Source organism: Drosophila biarmipes, chromosome 3R, assembly GCF_025231255.1.
Source record: "Drosophila biarmipes strain raj3 chromosome 3R, RU_DBia_V1.1, whole genome shotgun sequence".
NCBI classification, from domain to species: domain Eukaryota; kingdom Metazoa; phylum Arthropoda; class Insecta; order Diptera; family Drosophilidae; genus Drosophila; species Drosophila biarmipes.
Window position 1 is genome coordinate 29,793,159 of NC_066616.1, and position 20,663 is coordinate 29,813,821.

A 20,663-nucleotide genomic window follows, 5' to 3' on the forward strand; every position below is an offset into this window, starting at 1 on the left:
TGGCTCTGGAAGTTATGACAAGGTTAAGGATCGTTTTATTGCTGATTAAGAATGTGCATTTGTGCTATGTTTACTTTATTGCTATTTTTAAAATACACAACCCAGACAGTGGCGTTAACCCGACAAGTAAACCTTGACCCGAATTATTTGGTTTGAAATTAAATATATTATAACAAAAATAGCAATCTTTCCATTTATCAACCACCCCCGAAAGCCCATTGGTAGTTTATACCATCCTTACACCCACCCCTCGAAAAACCACCCTAGAACAACAAAAAATGTGCCCGCAGCAGAAAAGTGTGTTTTAGCAGCATGTATTGTACCAAGGTTCTATGGTGTAATGGTTAGCACTCTGGACTTTGAATCCAGCGATCCGAGTTCAAATCTCGGTAGAACCTGCTTTCATAAATTCCTTTTTTTTATTTCTTATTATATATTCTTTAGAAAGAAAACTTTTTCATAACAACTTATTTAATAAATACTTAATATTTTAAATTTATTTTGACCCAAAAAACGGTTTTTATTCACTTTATCCTCGTAGAGATTGTTATTTCGTTTTGCGCCAGCCTGACAACGCGGTTCTATGGTGTAATGGTTAGCACTCTGGACTTTGAATCCAGCGATCCGAGTTCAAATCTCGGTAGAACCTAAAACATTTTTTATTTTTGGAGATATTATATTTTTTTTTCATTTACCAATATGTTTAAGCAGTTTAAAAAGCCAAATCTTCATGACCATAATATCAAGAGTAAAATACACTTTTTATGCAAGGTACGATGTTTTATTTGGCCAATTTCGATTTTTTATTAAGTTCATTTTGTTTCATTTGAAGGCCGCAAATAATATTGTATATTTGGCGTTTAGCTTCAATTAGCAAATCATCATTCAAGACGGCCAACTCCTTTGTTACAAATTGGCTGAAATCCTCAGCAGCTTTAAGTTTTTCCAACGGGGGCGATGGCAATGGCTTGACAGCCTCTTCCTCATCCAAAATCTCAATGGACACTTCGCATCGCCTTGGATTAGATTCAACCATGGAAAATTCTATGCTGGATTCGGGAGAGCTGGGCTGAGAACTACAGTCGAATTGATTGACAACAGAGTCGTTAGAGTTCGAGCAGTTGGTAGAGACTTCCGGCTCTGGCTCCCTACTAACGTCGATTTTGTTGTCGACAGAGTCGGTAGAATTCGGGGGCTCGCTGCAGGTCTCGGGTTCTGTTTCTTTTGGTTCCATTTTCTTGAACCACTCGGAGTCTTCTTCCGAACTGCTGTCGTCGAAGAAATTTTGAAGCTTACTAAAATCTATAGGAGTCAGGATCCGATTTACTTTGGGATAATGTATCCATTCGGACTGGTCTCCCACAGTATGTTGGTGAGCTCTGCAATGAAAATGCGATGGTAAATAATAGGAATTAACTTGGTTTTCAGGGTTATTACCTAAACGTGCGCGTCAGCGATTCAATTTTGGACTTTATGTCGTTGGGCATTATTTTAATACCAAGCTCATCAAGCTCTCGTTGCATGTCCTTGTACACATCCATCTTTGTCCTATCACTTTGTAAATCAACTCCAAACTTTTCCCAGACATCAACGAACTGACTTTCGTCCGCCGTCGTCCAAATTCTTCGGGGTTTTACTCGAATGCGGCTGGTGTTACTATATCTCCGTCTTACCCTTTTGGGTTGGGGCTTTTCCTCCTCGTTAAAAAGGTTCACGGAACCTTCGTCCAGAAAAACAGAGTTGAAATTTCCTTCTAGGAAATAAATATCATTATGAGAAAACAATAAAGTAAAGTTGTTAACGTTTTCGAACCGTATTCGCTCTGGGTCTGTGAGCCTTCGTCCATATAAACAGAAGATCGAGAGGAGCCTTAAAGAATATTGAAAATCCTTGGTTAGTTGGAGTGTTATAAGGGATGGAGGCACTTCTTACGAGAGGTTTTGGCTGGCTGCGTGTAGTCCTTCCACTCCGTATCCGTGCCCTCCTTGTTAGAACCGGCTACTATGAGTGCCATCGTGTCGAAGTGTTTCCAGGCAGTTGATTGGTCTTCGTTGTCCGAGTACAACATACTGAAATCTTGGAAATAATCAAACTGATTCTCCATTCGACAGTAGCACACTGACCTGTAATATTTTCGCTTCAATGTCTCCATTTTGGACTTGATTCCTTGAGCGTTGATCTCCAAGCCAACTTCCCGATAATACAGTTCCAACTCCGAGTAGATGTATGTCAGTTTCCTGCCGGGTATGAAAAGGTGCAGGTTGTGCAACCAGATGTCGATGAACCTGTCCTCCTCGGATGGCGTCCACTTCCGCCTGGCCAGCACTAGATTAAAATATGTGGTTTAAGTACAGTGCAGTTCATAATATATCCTTGAAACACATGGTGCCTCAAGTTAAGAATGGTCTTTTATCTATCCAGACTTTGGGATATGGATATGATTTGGGTATTCCTACTAAATTAATGTGGATGTATAAGTTTAAAAGGCGTTTACTTACTTTTAAAGGAGATATTTGGTTTTGTTTACAATTTAAAACGAGTTTTTTTTATGATAAGACCGTACTACGAATGGCAAAAAATGCTTGAAAACATTGTCTAGGGTTGCCATTAAACTCAAAAACTATATAAATTACCCAGTTATATATTGGTAATGGTTTTAAAAATATTTTTAAATATAAATAATAAAACCAGTTGATTACTTATCGTAAATGTTATATAACTAGTAAGTGGAACCATTTTAAAGTCCCAGTTCAGTGTGACCGTAGTTAGCAATCCAATATGGCCCTCATACCAGGGACACATCAACTGTTTCATTCAAATTCTTTTCCCGCCAAATTCAAAACTCTCCCTAGAAAACCCATGCCCAAATAAAAAAGATGGTTTTGAATAAAATTACGTAAATACATAGTTTATTTAAATGTTATGTGTAAGCTTTAAAACTTATTTACATGGTTGTGCAGCAGCGATACAAGTAATTCCGTGTTGGGCTTTATAAAATACATAATAGGTACTCGTATATTAATAAATATATTTGTGTGTGCTATCCTGCCTAAGCAAACATTTTAAACCATGCATTAAGGACACTCAGTTTCAATATCTTAAGCCCGAAGCTCAACCTGCCTCCGTTCTCTTCCCGTGGCCTTTAAACATCTTGATTGGATCGCCTACAAAATAGATTTTTGGTTCTCTTAGTGCTAGATTGATACACTTAGGATCTAAGGTGCGAACATAAAGTACCTGACAATCATACGTATGGGTAATACAGATTTTACACAAGCAGCATTAGTTTTTTTGTTGCAGATATATGGTATTGTATTGGGTTCTAAAACCGATGCCTAAAGTGATGAATGAGAGTTATTCGATCTATGTACTTTCCGGTCTCTTTCTATTTTTAGTAGGAACGTTGCAGAGCAATGCCGAGAAGCAGAAGAAGCGCGGCTTACTAATAAATAAATATACAATTGCAAAAAGTAATGGGTTACCTAAACTATGCTGGCTAACTTACACGTTTATATCACTTTTCGCAAATAATTCGTTTCATTAAAAATAATTTGAGGCCTTCGCATGAATACAAATAAGGGTAACTAAATCGCGTTTTTGGTTGAAATCAATTTGAATTGTTCGTCCCCCAGTCCCAATGATGATGCTCGTCTAGAAGATGTTGATCTGGAACTCGCTGACGATGCCCTCGAGGAAGTTCTTGAGGCTGTGGTAGGAGTGGCTGCGCCAGTAGATGTTGTTGTTGACCTGCTCCAGGGCCAAATCGATGGCCGACTCCACGGCCTTCAGTCCCAGTTTGCGGCAGGTGGCGGCCAGGTCCAGGAGCTGGTGCTTGTGGTAGTCCTTGTTCATGTAGATGGTCAGCGACTTGATCATCTCGGACAGCGTGGAGAAGCCATCGCCATAGCTGTTGGTTAAAAACCATTTATAAATATATATTTATTAAATATTTTCGAAAACTTACTATTCGGCTATCTCCTTGATGTTGCCCTGCAGGAAGTCGAAGGCTATCTCATGACCAATGGCATTGGAGGCCACTGCCCGGAAGGCCAAGGCTCCATCTTGCTTCAGTATGCCCGATGTGGGATTGATGGTCATGTTGAGGTACCTATAAAAAGGTAGCATAGACATTAATCCCTTATCCTTGGCTATAACTTGGCTTTTTAAAAACTCACTTGGACAGCAGCCAGGGCTTGGTGGTGCAGCCCAGCGAGGTCAGTATCTCCTCCTTCTCCGACGCACTCGTGGTGGTCTTGTACTGCTTGTAGGCGAAATACCACTCGGGCGAGGAACCCTCGGCCAGAGCTGTGCAGTAAATCACAGACTTGAGGTTTGGCTTGATGCTGGAGGTTTCAAAGGGTATCCATTAAATTTAGTCTCTCTACATATGTTGGGCATACAAAAAACTCACGGATTCTTTTTGGCATCGCGCATCCACTCGCGGAACTTGACCTGGGCCACCTGGGTGCAGCGATCGTAGTTGAACTTGCAGGCAAAGTAGGCCACCAAAGCGCGGTGTTTCAGCTGCAAATGAGACTCATTGTCTGGCTCATTCAGACCGTAATGGTCGAAGGCGGGACGCACAATGAACTTCATGAAGGCCTGTTAAGAAAAAGTTCAGTAACTAACTCTAAGAGGTCAAAGCCTTGCTAATAACCCACCCTAAAGGTCTCAAAAGCAGGCTCCCTCTTGAGGTTGTAAATGAGATAGTTGAGGCCAGGCTTGGCGGCACTCCAAAGCAATTCATCGTCCACAGAAGTGAACAGCTCCATCAGGAAGGTCAATCTGTAGGAAACCACAGTGATTAAGATTAAGAATTTGATCAATTGCTATATAAAAACTCCACAACTCACGGTATATCATAGCTGAGATACTCCGCCTGGGACAGATGCAGTGCATCATCCAGCAACTGGGCTCTTGTGATCCTGGGCAGAGTGCTGAAGTTCTTCTTGAGCGCCAGCCAGGAGGTCATGTCGTAGTTGACCCGATAGTAACCCTGGCGGTTGAGATTCAGATAGATCACGTTGTCGCTGTTGCTATTGTGCGTGAAGACATTGCCCACGATGAGCTCTCCCTCATCCTGGCTCCTCATCCAGTGGGAGGGTACATTGTCCCCCTTGCGCAGCTCATCCGTCTCGAAGGTGATGGGGATGAACCAGCTGCTCTGATCCCCGGGATTCTTCGAGGGCAGCAGGTAGCGCTGCTGGCTCAGGATGAGATCGGCACCACGTCGCTCCACATTGACCACCGGATAGCCCGGCTGTGTGATCCACGAGTCCATGATCTGCTTGACACTCAGATCCTTGGGCAAAGTGCCCTGCTCGTGGCCATGGTGCGTGAGTATGGCCCACAGCTCATCGCGGTCCATGTTCCCGTAGGCGAACTTCTTGAGCAGATCGCGCGTGGCCGCGCGGAAGGCCACATCGCCCACAATCGAATTGAGCATGCGCAGCAGGATGGTGCCCTTGGAGTAGCTAATGGGGTCGAAGATGCGCCTCACATCGTTGGTGGAGCGCACATCGAAGGATATGGCATGCGAGGTGTTGTCCGCATCGTGCTCCATCGACTCCTTGAACTCCAGCGTGGTCAGGGTGTCCATGATCTGGAACTCGGGGTGTGAGTGCTCCAGGGCCTTGTAGCTCATGTAGCAGGCAAAACCCTCCTTCAGCCAGAGGTCATCCCACCACTTGGGCGTCACCAGGTTGCCGAACCACTGATGGGCCAGCTCGTGGGCAATGATCTGGGCCACATACTGCATGTGCTCCGAGGAGGAGGCCAGCTCCTGGTCCTCGGGCACCAGCAGAGCCGAGTCCCGGAAGGTTATCAGCCCCCAGTTCTCCATGGCGGCGAATCCAAAGTCGGGCACTGACACCAGATCGATCTTGGGCAGCTTGTTCTTCACGCCGAAGAAGTCCTCGTAATAGGGCAGGAACTTTCGTACCATCTTATAGGCATAGTTGGTCATATCTATGAACTGTGGCCTCGTCCAGATCTCCACTCGCGGCGACATTTCGCTGTCCAGAGCAACAAATCTGGAGTCCACCATGTTGGACACAATAAAAGCCACCAGGTAGGTGGGCATCTTGGGCGTGACCATGAAGTCATCCCTCACATAGCCGCGGCGATAGCGGATGGTGTGGGACTTGGGCATGTTGGACAGGGCCATCTTGTACTGGAGGCTCCGGACAATGCTGACTGAGAAGTTGGCCTTCATGTCGGGGCGGTCGAAGCAGGGAAAGGCGCGGCGGGCATCGATGGGCGAGAACTGGGTGCTGATCATCCATCTAAAAAGGGGGAATATCGTCCATAAATGGGTTTCCTATAACTTAGGATAATTAAGTTACTCTTCTTTATTGGTGTCCGGGTTGATGTAGCTGGTCTTGTAGACGCCCTGCAGGGTGTCCGTCACCTGGCTGATGAAGTCCAGACTGAGCTGCACCTTCAACTGGGTTTCCGCCGAATAAGCCTTGTCCAAATTGATCACAAAGGTGGCATTATCCTCCCCATAATCGCTGTCGAATTCCAGCTCCTGCTCCTCATTACCCGGCTTAGCTGGCAGAGAACGGATCACCCGCACATTGGAGATGCTGACATTATGCACATCCAGCACAATGGGCTCCCAGCTGGTCACCTTGGACACATCCCGCTCGATCTCGATGGTCAGGCTGCCATTGCTGATCGATGTCTCCGCATTGGGCTCAATCAGCAGGCTGCAAGAGGAGGGGTATCATTGAGCAGATATCATCTAGTGGGTATCGTAGAAATAGATCGGGAAATGCCAGAGCAAACATCCGCCTGCAGGTGAAATGCAAGGCAAATGCAAAAGGCTGCCAAAAATGTCAGGTCGGCCCCATCAAAAGTGCCAATCAATCAATCACTCGCCAAGAGGGCAAATTAGTGGGCACCGCATCCAAACATGTGTTTGGCACCCATTCGGGGGCAGTGCAATCCAATCCAATCTGCCACGAACCTCGGACGTCGCCATTAGTCCGGGATGGCGGCAAATGAAATGCATGCCATCATGAGCCGCATCAGCCATCATAACCAAGGCAAACAAGAAGGGAGATCAATTCTCAGATAGGTATAATGAATTCACAATGCTCTATGGTTAGTCAAGATAATTGTTGATCAATTTGTATCTTAAAAAAATAGCTAGGAGGTTTTATTGCATTCTATCTATTAAAAAATATACTGGGGCCTAGTGTATAAATTTGCATGAGTACAGCATACCATTATCTACAGATATTAGTCTTTAAAGTTTTTAAGGGGCCATTAACTATCAATCAATTTACAGTCACTCTATTTAGCACTCTTAAATACATCATTTCAGTAAAGTCTTTAGGTAGTTGACTATTCCCAGCAGCTAGAGTATATCTTGAAGATTGAATATCAATTCCCCCGGCTCGTTCTCTCGCGCGAATGCCAAGAATGCCACAGACCCGCTGGCAGATGCAGCCAGTTGTGGCCCCATCCTCCAGTCTCCAAATCCCGGTCCTCCGCCTCCCAGGCCCTGGCCAATCTGGAATCCCCTGGGTGCGGGCTTTGCGCCTAGTTGCAATTAATTGTGGCTATTGCAATGGGCTTACAGTGCGTGTGTGCGCTGGGGGGCGACCAGGAAGCGCGCTTCGAGATAGTATCTCCCAGATACAGATACCGGTCAGCTCTGTTCGCTTTGACCGCCGGCTGCAAAATCACTTGCCATCGATCCACTCGAGTGGCGAAACTGCGTGCTGCACTTGCCGCCATCCATCAAGAATCGACTTCTGGATTTTGAGGCTGCGTGCGCTGCTCAAATTAATGCCCAGCTTGGGCTTTCTGTGTCAATTGTATTAATGCATGCGCATCTTCATTGGCCAGGGAGTATCGTTCTATCCATCCATCTATTTGGCGCATTATGTCATGCCGACTGTCGGCGTGCGTTAATTCTTTTCCTCAGATCTGTGCCGCATCTTTTGTGTGAAGTGAAGCATGGCTGGGGGTTGGAGGACGGTGAGCTATAGACTGGCTCCCGACTGGCCATCTCCTGCGGTGGCCTAAGCAACTTGTTAGCCCACTTGGTTACACGGCGACTACTGAACTGCAACGGCTCAATCCTTGACCCACTTTTGGGCCGTGGAAATAGAAAAGTAAACGTGTACTCGCGACCCCAGAAAAGTGACGTCAATGGGGTTCACTTGGGGCGGATGCCAGAGGAGAAGTTTTCCAAGGATACGGATAAAGATAAAGAAAAGGCTCGGCGGCCGTGTAGCGGTATTTATGAGATGCGATTGGAAAAAGTTGGTCCCATTAGCATGGATTTCCATTTTATTATTACTTCTTTGGAATCTATTTCCATAATCTAAAGGTGTTAAACGTTTTTTCTTACACATAAAATTTACTTTAATTTTCCAGCTATGAAATGTTAAGTATGCAAAACGTTTCTGAGCTATCGGCCCTATTATCTTGTCTTTTGACTGTCATAATATAATTGTAATTGTAATTTAATAGTGCCTGGTGAAACTAATTGCTTTAATTCATTAATTGCATGATAGGGTTACGTTATCAACAGGCCCTTTTTTGAAATCTTGTCAAGGCTTTTGTTTGACAGCTTAAAACCAATTAAACTATTAAACGATTTAGTCATCATACTAAAACCTCTGACAGGCTTTTCTCCTAACTTGTCGAAACACATCTTGATAGAAGCGTTTTAGTCTAACAAATTGATCTAGATTTCCATCAAGTTTCAGGGGCACTAGATCGATTCCGGCATTTGCAGTGACAGCAAAAAAGAAGAGTAGGAAATGCTGGAAAATCTGAGTGAGCAATTTAAGCGTCATCTTTGTGGAAACTGAAATGCGAGCATGCAAAGCCATTTACAGGGAATTGAGGGGATTCAGCGCGTGTTTCGCTTTAATTTTCATTAGGAGCAATTGGCAGCCTAAGTGCCGAGGTAGTAAAGTGGTAAAGTGCTGGGCTTACCCATAGTGAAGTGGCCGCCATCCCTCGTAGAGTTTGAGTGGACGGTTTGTGGGCTTGGTGGTGTTGTCCTCGACTTCCTCGGCAGGTGGCTCCACCGCCGGAATGTCACCCACTTTGGGATCCACCAGCCTTACACCCGGCTCCCCACTTGTGGTGGGCGAGCCCAAGGTTGTTCCTGTAGTGGTAGAGGTTTGTGCAGTGGATGTGGCCGTAGGCGTTGAGGTGGGCGTGGCCGTATCCAAGGGCGGCGGAGAATTCAGGCTAACCCATCCCGCTGTTTGGATGGGAGTCGCATTTACCTCGGTGTGATCGACGGCGGTGATGCAACTGAAAGGGATAAATACAAGGATACAAATCAGTTTTGCGTGGGTTTTATGCAAAGTGCTCGGGTCACACCCAATTCCCATTTATGTATATTTTTCTTTGACCCTTCCACACCTCGAAATGCTTCAAAGGAAACGCATAAACTGCTTTCACTTTCCCAAATGAGGTCATGTCGCCTTCGACTGCCAATTAGCACGCTTGCCAAAACGTTTAGCAGAAATGCAAAACGGAACCGCGAAGCTCAAAAAACAAATGCCCCACCAAACTTAATAAGCGAACCGCACCCAAATATCCATTTGATTGGGATCCGGTTCAGTATTACTCACCCGAGAGTCGCCTCCTTGGGCGGGAATCCCTTGCTGGTCACAAAGTAGGTAATCAATCCGGTGAAGAGCAGGGCCACAACTATGATGAAGGCGGCGATGATCAGGCAGGCCTTAGAAACGTATACCCCCGAGGGAGCTCCGTTGAAAACATATTTCTGGCCATTCTTGGTCTTGAGCTGACCTCCTGGAAAGAACAACAGGTAAATTCTGTAGTTATTGGGTTTTGAAGAGGAGAAACAGATAATAATCCAAATTATGCGATATTATATCTTTTTCTGACAAGTATCTTACAGAAACTGTTGAATCTTGTTGAAAATGGAAAGCTTGAAAAGTCATAAATCACGATATTTTATTTTTCCCCCAAAGAACTAGAGAAGCAACCCCCTCTATGAGCTGTGTGAAATTATCACACCCCCACACATGCATTTATATATAATCCTACAACTGAGCCATAAACTTTATGCTTTGTCCAATTAATTGATTATTTTCACTGCATTCAAAATTTGTTTATAGGTCTTTGCATCGAATTATTGTTTCGAAATGCCTGGGATGCCAATGCATTATGTGAATACATACATTCCTCCCAAGTAAACAATTGATGGCAACATCAAACTGATTTATGGCATAATTTAGACAAGATTCGAGTGCTTCGGGCTACGGAAAGTTGGCGGGCCATTTAGACAAGTGTCGAGAACGACATGTGGAAAAGCGATCCCCTGGGACTGCCTATCTCCCCGCTGGTTTTCTGGCCTAAACCGATCGTTAAACTCGCTCTTTATGGCGAAAAATCAACTCGAGTGGAAATTAATGTTTAGCTCGTTTTAAAGGGCAAAACAGTCTGTTGAACAAACCAAGAAGTACCAAAGTAGTTGGGCCTGGGCCAAGAGGCATGCTAACAGTGGGTCATAAAAGTTGACAGACACTAACATTATACAAATGAAAAAAATCGGAGGTTATAAATGAATTTCGAATTTCGTTTAATATTGGTAAATATGAGGTAAGTCTGATTTTCAATGTTGATAATATAATTTATAAAAAGACTACATTTATTTTAGTAGTATTAAGTGCTTTACAAATAAAAAAAGTTATCTAAAATTGCATCATTTTATTCCGGGGAAATATGTAGTTTTCCTGGTACTCTTATCTGAAAACCTCGTGATAAACATATCTGCCAGATCATCAGATAAGCAGAGAACCGAGATCGCGATAAGCAAAATTCGTACACTCACTGGGCACTGCGGAAGTAGATAACCAAAGCTCTTCGGGACCTTATCGGATGGCTTGCACATGTGGAGTGCTAGAACTTTCCGCACTCACTGTTCGCCCCCTGTCAACGAACGGGAGCAGCAGCAAAAGCACGTGCTGGGAATTTTCAATTACCCGATTACCATTTCTTGCTGGCCTTCACCGGAGGAGGCCTCAAAACTCTTTTATGATGTGTGCGCATGGCACTTTTATAGGAAAGGCATCGGTATGTCAGCGAGCCATCGCTCTCTGGTTTTAATTAAATTTCACTAAGAGGCCAACCGTGTTTCGTGGAAAGGTTGCGGTAGCTTTCTAACATACACTTTCCGATTTTCCACCGCTTCCACCTGTTGCAATGTATCTGCAGTTCATCTCGAGGGGCCAACATCTGCCTCCGAGAAATGCTCCCCATTACGGACCACCTTCTTTGATCTCCGACCACGGTGGTGCGATGGAATTTATGTGGTGCGGCCAAAAATAAAAAAAAGGCCAACTGCACCACCTGCAGCTGCATTTTGATTCTCGTGCTCGACTGATAAATCAGTTGTCAAGAACCATAGCTCAGTGATAGCAACGCCCTGAAAGCTTTTCCTGTACATTTATTTATTTAATGTTTGTTTGGCCCTGCCCCACCGAGTGGGAGGTGGAAAAATCCCATTTAGATGAACACATGATGAACCTCAATTTCCGCTTTAGAGGGTTGCTTCATTAGCAGCGGGGCACCAGAAACTACATGTCCGATACAGATCCCCAGCTCCCCAAAATGATTCCCATCCCATACGATGGTTTAATATTCATAAGTCGAAGTTTAAGTAGCGTCAAGCGACAATAAAACATTCAAATTAAGATGGCTGAAGTGAAATTGTGTGGGCGCCAGCGTGAGGCGCCATCAGAAATGGGTAACGCCCACGGCGGGATTTGGGCCAGTTCGACTTTAATGTGGGAATGCCGAACCCGTAAAACCTAACGAATATGGTTAATGAAAATGCTAATTCCGCTTGATTAAATGTTGGGATCAACTGGAGCGATCTTAACACGAAATGTTCCTTGTAAACCTTACCTTATAAAGTCTTTAGCACTCTGATTTTGTTGATTTCGATTGGCCTTTCTTACTTTATGTTTTTTCTCAGAACGTATTTATACTAATTAAATTTAGAAAAAATATTACAGATCTTTAAAAACATAATAAATATACAGTGTTTTTAGGATTGCATTTGAGTTATGGGAAATGATAATTTTTAAGGAACACATTAACAGAGAATAATGTATATTATAACCAATGTAAATATAAAGTGTTATGACTGTACGATTTTTCTACAATTATTTTGATATCTCTTCCATCTTTCAAGATCATGTGTAATTCTTATAAATTTTGAAACATACCCAAAAATCTGTCCTTCGATATGTAATCGAAATGGAAACGTTTTCTTATGTTTTTCGCGTCGTCGAACCTAAAGTTACGCAGCCTGGCCACGAGTCCCTGGAGAGGACCTCCAGATCCTGCCGCTGCCGAAGGACCTGGTGGTGGTGATAAAGAAGCCGAAGCAGATGTGGATGCGTTTTTGGATGTGGTGGCCGCCGAGGTCGGAGTGCCTGCTGGCGATGTTGATGTGGTGGTGGGCGCGTATATAGCAGATGCCATTAATGGTATTTGCAGTTTGGGATTGGTATAGGATATGGTGGCTGCGTTGGACGAGAGGGAGTAGAAGAGAAAACAGAGAGCAAGCTGAGTTTCAAGCCAAATGAATTTGAAAGCAAGGTGAAATGGTTGCGATGGGTGACACAATATTGTTAATAGCGAGTGATGTCCAAATGAATGCAAAATGATGTAGGAGAAAAGAACACGAAATGCGGGGTAGGAAATTAAAAGCAAAAGTAAATACATCGAACGACTGGCAATCTAATTAAACGGCATTTAATCAAATTGACGCCGCTGCCGCTGGGGATTGGGATTTGGGTTGGGGAAATGAGAATGCGTTCAGTGGCACGTGTCGCTGCAGGGGCTGGTCCTATTTTTCATGTAAGCCCCCCTCAGTTTTCCCCAGTTGATTTTCCCTCGCTTTGTTATTTGCCAGCGATGCGTGAGCGTAAATTACACAGAGGCGATTCGCCGATGGCCGGCGCCAAATGTTTAAAATATCGCTAAAAATACACAAACCCAAGCCAATGCAATTCTGCGAGTGTGCGTCGGCACCTCGGTGTTATTCAACTTTGGCAGATCGGCTGCTGCTGCTATAATTAGCCATAAGGCAATTTTAATTCACAAATGATATTCGCACATTTATAGAAATAACAAGACAGTGCCAGGCCAAAATGCTTCCGAGAGGTCTGCGTATTGACGCCCTCCAGGTGGCCGCAGAGTGGTTCAATAAATATCCGCATTGTAAATCACGACTGACAAATGGGTTGCAAAACAGTGGTGTTGTATGCGGTAGGGTCTAATTTTTACAGAATTTTTAATTACATCTGCAGCTAAAATTAATTAAAATTTCCTTGGCACCCCCATCAATAAGTTCAAAATTCATTGTATTATCAGAAAAAATCCTACAAATAAATCCCGGAAAGTGGCAAAACCGTCGCCCCATTTATAATAATTTCCTAGCACTTTCTGGTCTTGAACATCAAAGTCTGGTGTGTTAAGAATGCCGAGAGCCCAGCCAAAACGGCCGCATGAATCACCGAATCAGTTGATCACTCAAACGCAACCGAATGCCCAGCCAACACCTCCGTGGGCCTCTGGAACCCCAGACCCTTGCCCATCGAGTGGTTTTATTATACTGGTTCTGCTTCTGGTTTGGCCTGGGTTGCTTTTTCGCTGCGTTGTTAAACGAAATCGAAAATGAAGCTAACTCATAAAACTTAAATGCGGCAACTGTTTGCATTTCGCACACATACCCCAGATCGTTTTACTCGACATTACTTTCGGTTCTGGGGGCTCGGGTTACAGAGGGTACTACACCATATCTTAATGACTCAATCATGCGTTAAATGCCAAAACATCACAAGCAAACACTACACATGTAGACGCTAACCAGAGTTCAATAGCAGCCATAACGAAAATTTGATTACTCGACTTTGAACTTGGGGAGTGATTGGGCAAAATCGCAGAACCTAGTACACGGAGTGTTTTCTTAGAACATATAATTATGCTATTGCTTGGGGAACTTCAAGTGTTTGCTTTTTTTATCAGACCAATTAATTTGAATTAATTAATCATTAATGCTAGCAAGGTTCATAGATGATTCATTATGATTTTGTTCTTATGTGTTGCCAAAGAAAATCCCAAATCCCCAAAATATCTAAATCTCAGTGAATTTTTCTTTTTTTTTATAGCAGGACGTGCATTTTCCTATGGGCTTACCCAATTTTTTACTTTATCAGTCCTGGGGGAAACGAAAATATTTGACCAAAAAAATTCTACGAAACTTTAAAAGCCAGCTGGCAATAGGAAAGATGCCAATCATATTTATAGGTCCAAGGGGATTGTTATACTTCAATTCATAGCAATAACTCCCAACTGCCTCTGGGACTCGTACAACAAAAGTAACATTGCGAAAGACCCAAAAAGCGATACATGCATTCTTATCTCACCGCTGACATTTAATTGGAAAGAAATGGTGTCGCTTACGTCATCAAACTACTGTGACTGTGACTTTCTTTCCCCATCAAGGGCCCGGAAAATGGTATCTTATCGGTTTCATCGAAATCACAGGCAGCCAAACACCAAACGTTTTCTGTTTTCCCTGTTATTTTCGTAATTGTATATGTTGGGTGGTTTAGGCCCCCTCCTCACACCTCCGGAGAGTGCAATTCAATTGGATACGTTGGCTGTCTGTGTCATATTTAATGATAACCCATTTCCCCAAAGGGGAACGAGGTATGTGGGTTATGTAAACAACTTCTGGTCATGCTTACAAGTGAATTTCTTTCAGCCGGTCCCCAGACAAAGATGACCGGGCGGCGATAGCCCAGCAAAGAGGAATCCCTTTACAAGAGGGTCCGAAACTGGGTTGAGTCATTTCTTTAGTGCCCGCCATGTGTCGGGTATCTGTTGGCAGCTTTTTTGCATTTCCTTTTCGGTAATTGACCCAGTTCCTCCACGAGGAAGTCTCCTCCTGACATTTTTAGCATTAATTACCGACGAAGAAAGGAGCATGTATATCTCTGCAGAAAATCAAAACACATGGTTGGTTGGCTCCAGGAACCAAGTTATGTGGGTCAGAAGAACATGTGTGTGGTACAAGATCGAAGCTGACACCCCGAGGCGTAGTCTTACAAGACCCCAGCGATATTATGTCACATACAAAGTCGCGTTAGACTTTAATTGGCCACCACTTGAGTTGCAAAAAAACAAGGGGAAAACATTGTATCGCTGCTTTTTTATACTTTCCGCTCGTATTTTTTATTGTTTTGCAGAGGCAGCCAAAATGTCTGGCTCTAACAATAACAAATGTTAGCCCTCGCCTCGCATTGTCAATTGCTGAAATGTTTACATGGGCGAGAGGGTGGGGCGAAAAACTGATCCAATCGGCCGCGAGTTTAGTGAACTCCCTGGCACAGAACGTGCGGAGGAACTCCAATGGAGGGGCCCCCGGTGTTGCCTCTATTTTTCCCCATCTCTCCCCATTTTGCATGCCTCTAATGAACCATTCAGCCAGTGATTAAAGGGAGTGGTAGTGGGCCCCCGGGAGGAGTTCTGCGGAAACGTCAGCATAACTCATGGAACTCCAATTGCCAATGTTGCATGCGCAGAGGTAATAAACAATTGCCTCCTTGTCGCATCCATGAAAAACGCGCTCATCTCAGAAAGCCCACCATCCGGCCTGTTTATACGACTTCTATCTTTGTGGGCATTAGCTTTGACGCCTCGACAAAACGTTGTTTACTTCTGGACGAGCTTGACCTAATGCGTTTGCTTTGATTTCAGCCGCCGCAGCTTGATTTCGTTGAATTGCGCAGAGTTTTGTGGTATTTTTTATCGGGGAAAGAAAAGCAAACAAATGGAAAGTGAGACATGACATTAACATAAAGACCTGAAAGACCGTTTTTCCATTTTTTTAATATTCAATATTTTCCAGTTGCAAAAGGCAGGCGCTAATGAAGTTGCCCCAGACAATGCAGCTAATTATGCGGCCACTGGAAGCCAAGTTCCAGATGTGTTGCTCCCCCTGGGGTCACATTTCCGGTGCAGAAAGAAGAAAAAACCAAAAACCAGTTGCATTTACCCAACGGTAGCAGATCCCCCTTGGTGGGGAAAGAATTACCTCCCGACATAGTTATAATTGTGCAGCCTTCCCCCGTGATGAGGAAAGCCAGCCAGCACATTGTATCAACATGCGAGCTGGGCATCTCAGCAGAACCTGCCACCTCTGCACCTCGGAGAGGCACCAGAATCTCCAGATCTCGGGAGGTTGGTGGGGGTATGACAACATTTGGCATCCAAATATCTCGTCTGCGACAAACAAGCCTTGGGATTTAAATGTTTTTCTTCGGCTCCGGCGAAGTGTTGGGCTTTTGTTTGTGATTTATCATCCACTGCCGTTGACACCCTTACCCACAGTGGGCGTGGCAGCGGAGCATTCGCCACGCCACTTCATGCCCCACGAGTCGTGCAACTCGAAGTGCAATTCGCTTCAGTACACCAATTACCATAAGATTACCATTTTGCCCGAGCAAAACGAACGATTTTGCAGGCGCAGATCAAGTGGCTGCGGAGTATGACGAAAAGAGTGGGTTATGGATAGGTTTTGGGGGGCAAAGAGCTCTTAAATACCTTCAAATATGACTTTAAAGTAAAAGTAAAGCTGTTATTTAGACTTAAATAATTATAAAGATATATAAATGTAGCACTTCTGTACTAAAAACCTTTGCTAAATCATATAACCATACTAAATACTTAAGAAATTAGTTCTTATCTCTAGATATAGTTGGTAACAACTCATGCTGCTCCGAATATAGGTAGTTTTAAAATTCCAAGCACTACTCCCTAAAAAACCAATAAAATCGCTGGAGGCAATCGAAATTCAAATCACGCTGTCCAAAGTTTACCCATCAGGTTATCAACTTTACACCTAGGTCCATTATGCCGGGCCCAACCTTCCCGGGCCGAGAAATGACAAATTAAGGCACTCAGAGGCGACACCAAAATTCGACACTTGCCGTGCAGTTTTCGAGTGCGGCTAATTTGTAAATTAAATTAGCGCTCATTCTCGTTTTTCCTATGGCGAAATGACGCCACCCGGCAACAAGGCGGCCGTCAGTACTTTTCAGACACTCATAAACCTCGCACAGCCCAATTTTAATTAGCCGGTAACAAGCACGAGATACGAAAATCAAGCCGCTCATGCAGCCTGTGGGCGAAGCGCTCCATAAAGGCATTTTGCATGTCCAACGAACCCCATGAAATGCCATAAAAACTGGACTATATAAGCCAGGCAGGCCAAAGCGAATGGATTTCTACCTGGCCAGAATACCTGAGGTTGAATAAACCCAAAGCTGCCAAAAACGAAGTGCCAAAGCACTTCTCTATTCAAGTCTGTCAGGGGCGTAGTCGTAAATGTTATGGTTGGGGTCTCCAAAGAAGCCCCTTTCCGGCCACTCCACTGCTTGCATTACCCCCACTTCAAAAACAGAATTCTGTGTTTTAATTATCGACGACACGTAACTCAAACACATGTAGCTGAAAACGACTAATTTTTTGCAATTTTTCTTTATTGATAAGTAACAACGTTGCGTTTCTTCTTTATGTAGCTTTGATTGTTTCATGGCATGCAACAATTTTGATGAGTTTCTGATTTGACGACTAAATTGGCTGGCATTTTTGTAATAAATCGTTTAAGCGTTTTACAATTGGTGGCATTTTTGCCAGTCAACTGAAATTCATTCAAAAGTGGGAGTACAATTGCTGATATTTATGAATGACTTTACATAGGTTCAATGGGAAATATTTGTGGCCTTCAGTTCCCAAGCTGTTAAACTAGGGTTATGGGAATTTTAATATTTTATTTATCACCAATTGTCTGCTTAGTTTCCCCATTTACATTCAAGTTACAATTGAAGTCTTATCGAAATCGAATATCTATAACGTGGCCCCACCCTCTATGGCTTTCCATACCAGTTCATTAAGTAAATTGCCACGTAATTTCGTAATGCCCATAAACCATCATTTCGCATAATTAAATATTCTTTCTATTTTCTCACTTGGCTTAGGCTGTCCTTGATGGGAATCAAACTGTCACCGTATATATGGATCATTATATATCATGCCTAAATGGAATACTATTTACTTTCGTTCAGGAAATATTCGCATATGAAATTATAAGCCCACATTGTGAACTTGACGTTTTGTTTTGCTTTTTAGCGTGTGCTTTTTATGAGGCTCGTTTAATCGGTTGCTATTTGGCATAGGTCCAAATTATTTTGCTCTCGTTTTCATTTTGCTGGCACTGACATTGTCACGCCTTTTTGGTGAAAGTATTTTCGAAACATTTTATTTATAATTGCCTGACAGAAATGTGTGGGTTCTGCGAAAATAGCTATTAGTTGGGGATCTAAGGAAATGCTGGTCAATATGAGTAAGGTTTCCTTGGAAAAAGAGATTCTTGTGCTCAGTTCTTTAGATCTCTGATATCTCTGATCCACCTTAACCACTGGCATTGGCTGGTGCTTGATTTATCGCTGTCATTTATTCGCTGCCACCAGTGGGGCAGCTAATTTGGGTTTAATGAAGCCCGCAACACCTCAGCACAACTATATATATCTGCGTGAAAAAAGCCCCCCTATGTGATCTCTGCCCGAGGGCTTGTCAGTGTCCAATCGGTGGAACAGCCTACGCCGTCACAGCCCAAGGTCCGTTTTCATTACAAAATTGATTAATTGCCATGGGGATTTTTTTCACATTTCCGTTAATTCTGTTTTTATTTTGCCAATTTAGAGCTGGCCCACGGCTGGCAATTATGACAATTTGGAGTAATCCAATTATGAGTTGTGTGGGTGGCAGAGTTTACTCAGATGTATCTCGCAGATAGTGCCCATAAATCTGCACTTAACTTCACCCACTGCCTTTGTATCTGCACTCGACCCTATACAATGGCAGATAAGAATCTGTTCCGCATTATGACAAACGTTCGCCGAGAGTTCCCGGTCTTATATGCAGCTCAGGTGCCAGGGGCCCCACAATTTATCTAACTATTAAACGCCAATCTACGGGGCTTCAAATACGTGCCGGCTTTTTGCCTTTTTGCCTTTTTGCAGGAGGCACAGGCCACAGACTACTGATGGATAGCATCTTTCGCCTTCAACGCCGTTTACTTTGATGCATTTCCAATCCGCAGTCCGCACTGTCGGTGGCTAAGTCACGAGCTGCCTCTGGTCTTTTGTGCCTTTCTGCTCCGCACCTCCTCACATACCATTTTTGACTAATTTCGTTCGAAAATGTAAGAGAAAAACCACAATTTTGCATGCCAAAAGCGAGCTTGAAATCTACACCGAAAATCACTTAGCCCCATTTAACGCGACTGACCATTAAAATAAATTATTTAATTTTATTATTGCCGATAAAGCTGCAAAATAATGTGGCTGAAAATGCTTAACTTTTGACAGGCAGTTAGTCTTAGGCAAGATAAAATCGACGAAAATATGACTAAGCTTGTTCTTAGTCAGAGAATTGACAGCGCTTTACTCGGAAGATGACAGCTTCCTATCCAGATACTATTTAGCCGTATAAGGTAGCTTAAAGTTTGATGACTTCTTGACTTTCTCATGCTTAAAATTGGCCACATTGCTCGCCTCTGAAAAATGTCAACGTGGCTGCGCATGCGCAAAAACCCGCCTGCTGACTAATAAAATTTGCATATCCATGCGAGCCATTGCATGGTTTTCATTAGCTCGGAACGAAATGAAACGCCTTAGATGAAATATGTCAACAGCAATTGGCGCTACTGCAAATTGATTTCAATTGTATCCACAAGAGCGCCACGAGCTGACGTCATTTCCATGATTGCTTTGCCGCCGGTTGTTGGTCAAGTCGGTAATCGTTCAGGGCCAAAACCGGCGAAATGCACTGGGAAAATTTGTTAAGGTACAATTTTATGTTAGAAAAAGAGTCTAAAAAAAGGTAACTAAATCCATTTCATAACTTTTGAATTAATCTTCTCGCTACAACCACTTTTACAATCCTCGAAACATGTCAAATAGTCCCTTGATTAGTATAATATTGACAGTTTATTAATCGTTTCATTAATTCTTCTGAAAAAAATATTAACAATCCATAATTATTAAACATTTATGCATTCATTTATTGATTTTTTCGCCTGTTTAAAAACCGGCATGGCGCCAATGCAAATAAACTTGATGGCTTGCGAAGAATTCGGTTGCGGCTGGGCGAGGACCCAGCCAAAAACAATTTGAATGCAAATCACGTGTTCTTCTTATTGCAACCGATCAATTGGCCGGCGATTGTGGCCTGAACTTGGACCACAAATGGAAGTGGGGAATACATTTTCCACGGCGGCAATGAAAACTGACATTTCAGGGAAATGCGGACAGTAGGTGAAAATGGATAGATGAAAGCAATTTGTTTGCTTTGACTGCCCATGAAGTGTGTCACTCACAAGACTCGACGGCCCTTCGACAATTGATCGTAAGAGTAAATCTTATCGAATAACGCATTCGAAGCTGACATTGAGCAACTCGAGATGCATTTTCCATGTCGTGTAATTGAACACCTTAAACGATACGAAAAAATTAAATTCCCAAGCCAAGTTGTTTGACTGCTATTTAAACTTGCTTTTGGCTCACTTTATGTGTGTT

The 20,663-nt window shown here is 43.4% G+C and overlaps 2 protein-coding genes and 2 non-coding genes across 7 annotated transcripts in view; 2 read left to right on the top strand and 2 right to left on the bottom strand.

Annotated features, from left to right (window-relative positions):
- The first annotated feature begins 326 nt into the window (after positions 1-326).
- Trnaq-uug (transfer RNA glutamine (anticodon UUG)) lies at positions 327-398 on the top strand. Its single transcript has one exon. It is a non-coding gene; the product is annotated as a tRNA-Gln (tRNA).
- A 179-nt stretch (positions 399-577) lies between these two features.
- On the top strand, positions 578-649 carry Trnaq-uug (transfer RNA glutamine (anticodon UUG)). The gene has a single exon. It is a non-coding gene; the product is annotated as a tRNA-Gln (tRNA).
- A 131-nt stretch (positions 650-780) lies between these two features.
- LOC108025080 (uncharacterized) lies at positions 781-2,613 on the bottom strand. The gene is made up of 6 exons (XM_017095339.2): positions 2,499-2,613; positions 2,124-2,325; positions 1,933-2,069; positions 1,813-1,869; positions 1,438-1,753; positions 781-1,379 (listed from the first exon to the last, which is right to left on the bottom strand). Coding segments are annotated over exons 1-6 (1,311 nt in total). The 5' UTR covers positions 2,500-2,613; the 3' UTR covers position 781.
- Positions 2,614-2,880: 267 nt separating this feature from the next.
- LOC108025322 (aminopeptidase N) overlaps positions 2,881-20,663 on the bottom strand; it is a 30,739-nt gene continuing 12,956 nt past the window's right edge. For 2 of the 4 annotated variants that reach the window (XM_017095744.3, XM_017095742.3), the window contains 10 exons: positions 12,237-12,536; positions 9,609-9,792; positions 8,959-9,285; positions 6,345-6,710; positions 4,854-6,284; positions 4,662-4,785; positions 4,412-4,602; positions 4,176-4,343; positions 3,965-4,108; positions 2,881-3,907 (listed from right to left, as the gene is read on the bottom strand). In XM_017095744.3, the coding sequence (XP_016951233.1) occupies positions 3,652-3,907; positions 3,965-4,108; positions 4,176-4,343; positions 4,412-4,602; positions 4,662-4,785; positions 4,854-6,284; positions 6,345-6,710; positions 8,959-9,285; positions 9,609-9,792; positions 12,237-12,536 (3,491 nt within the window). In that variant the 3' untranslated portion in view covers positions 2,881-3,651. The remainder of the gene's footprint in view (positions 3,908-3,964; positions 4,109-4,175; positions 4,344-4,411; positions 4,603-4,661; positions 4,786-4,853; positions 6,285-6,344; positions 6,711-8,958; positions 9,286-9,608; positions 9,793-12,236; positions 12,537-20,663) is intronic. The other 2 variants (XM_017095746.3, XM_017095745.3) reach the window with 1 other exon arrangement.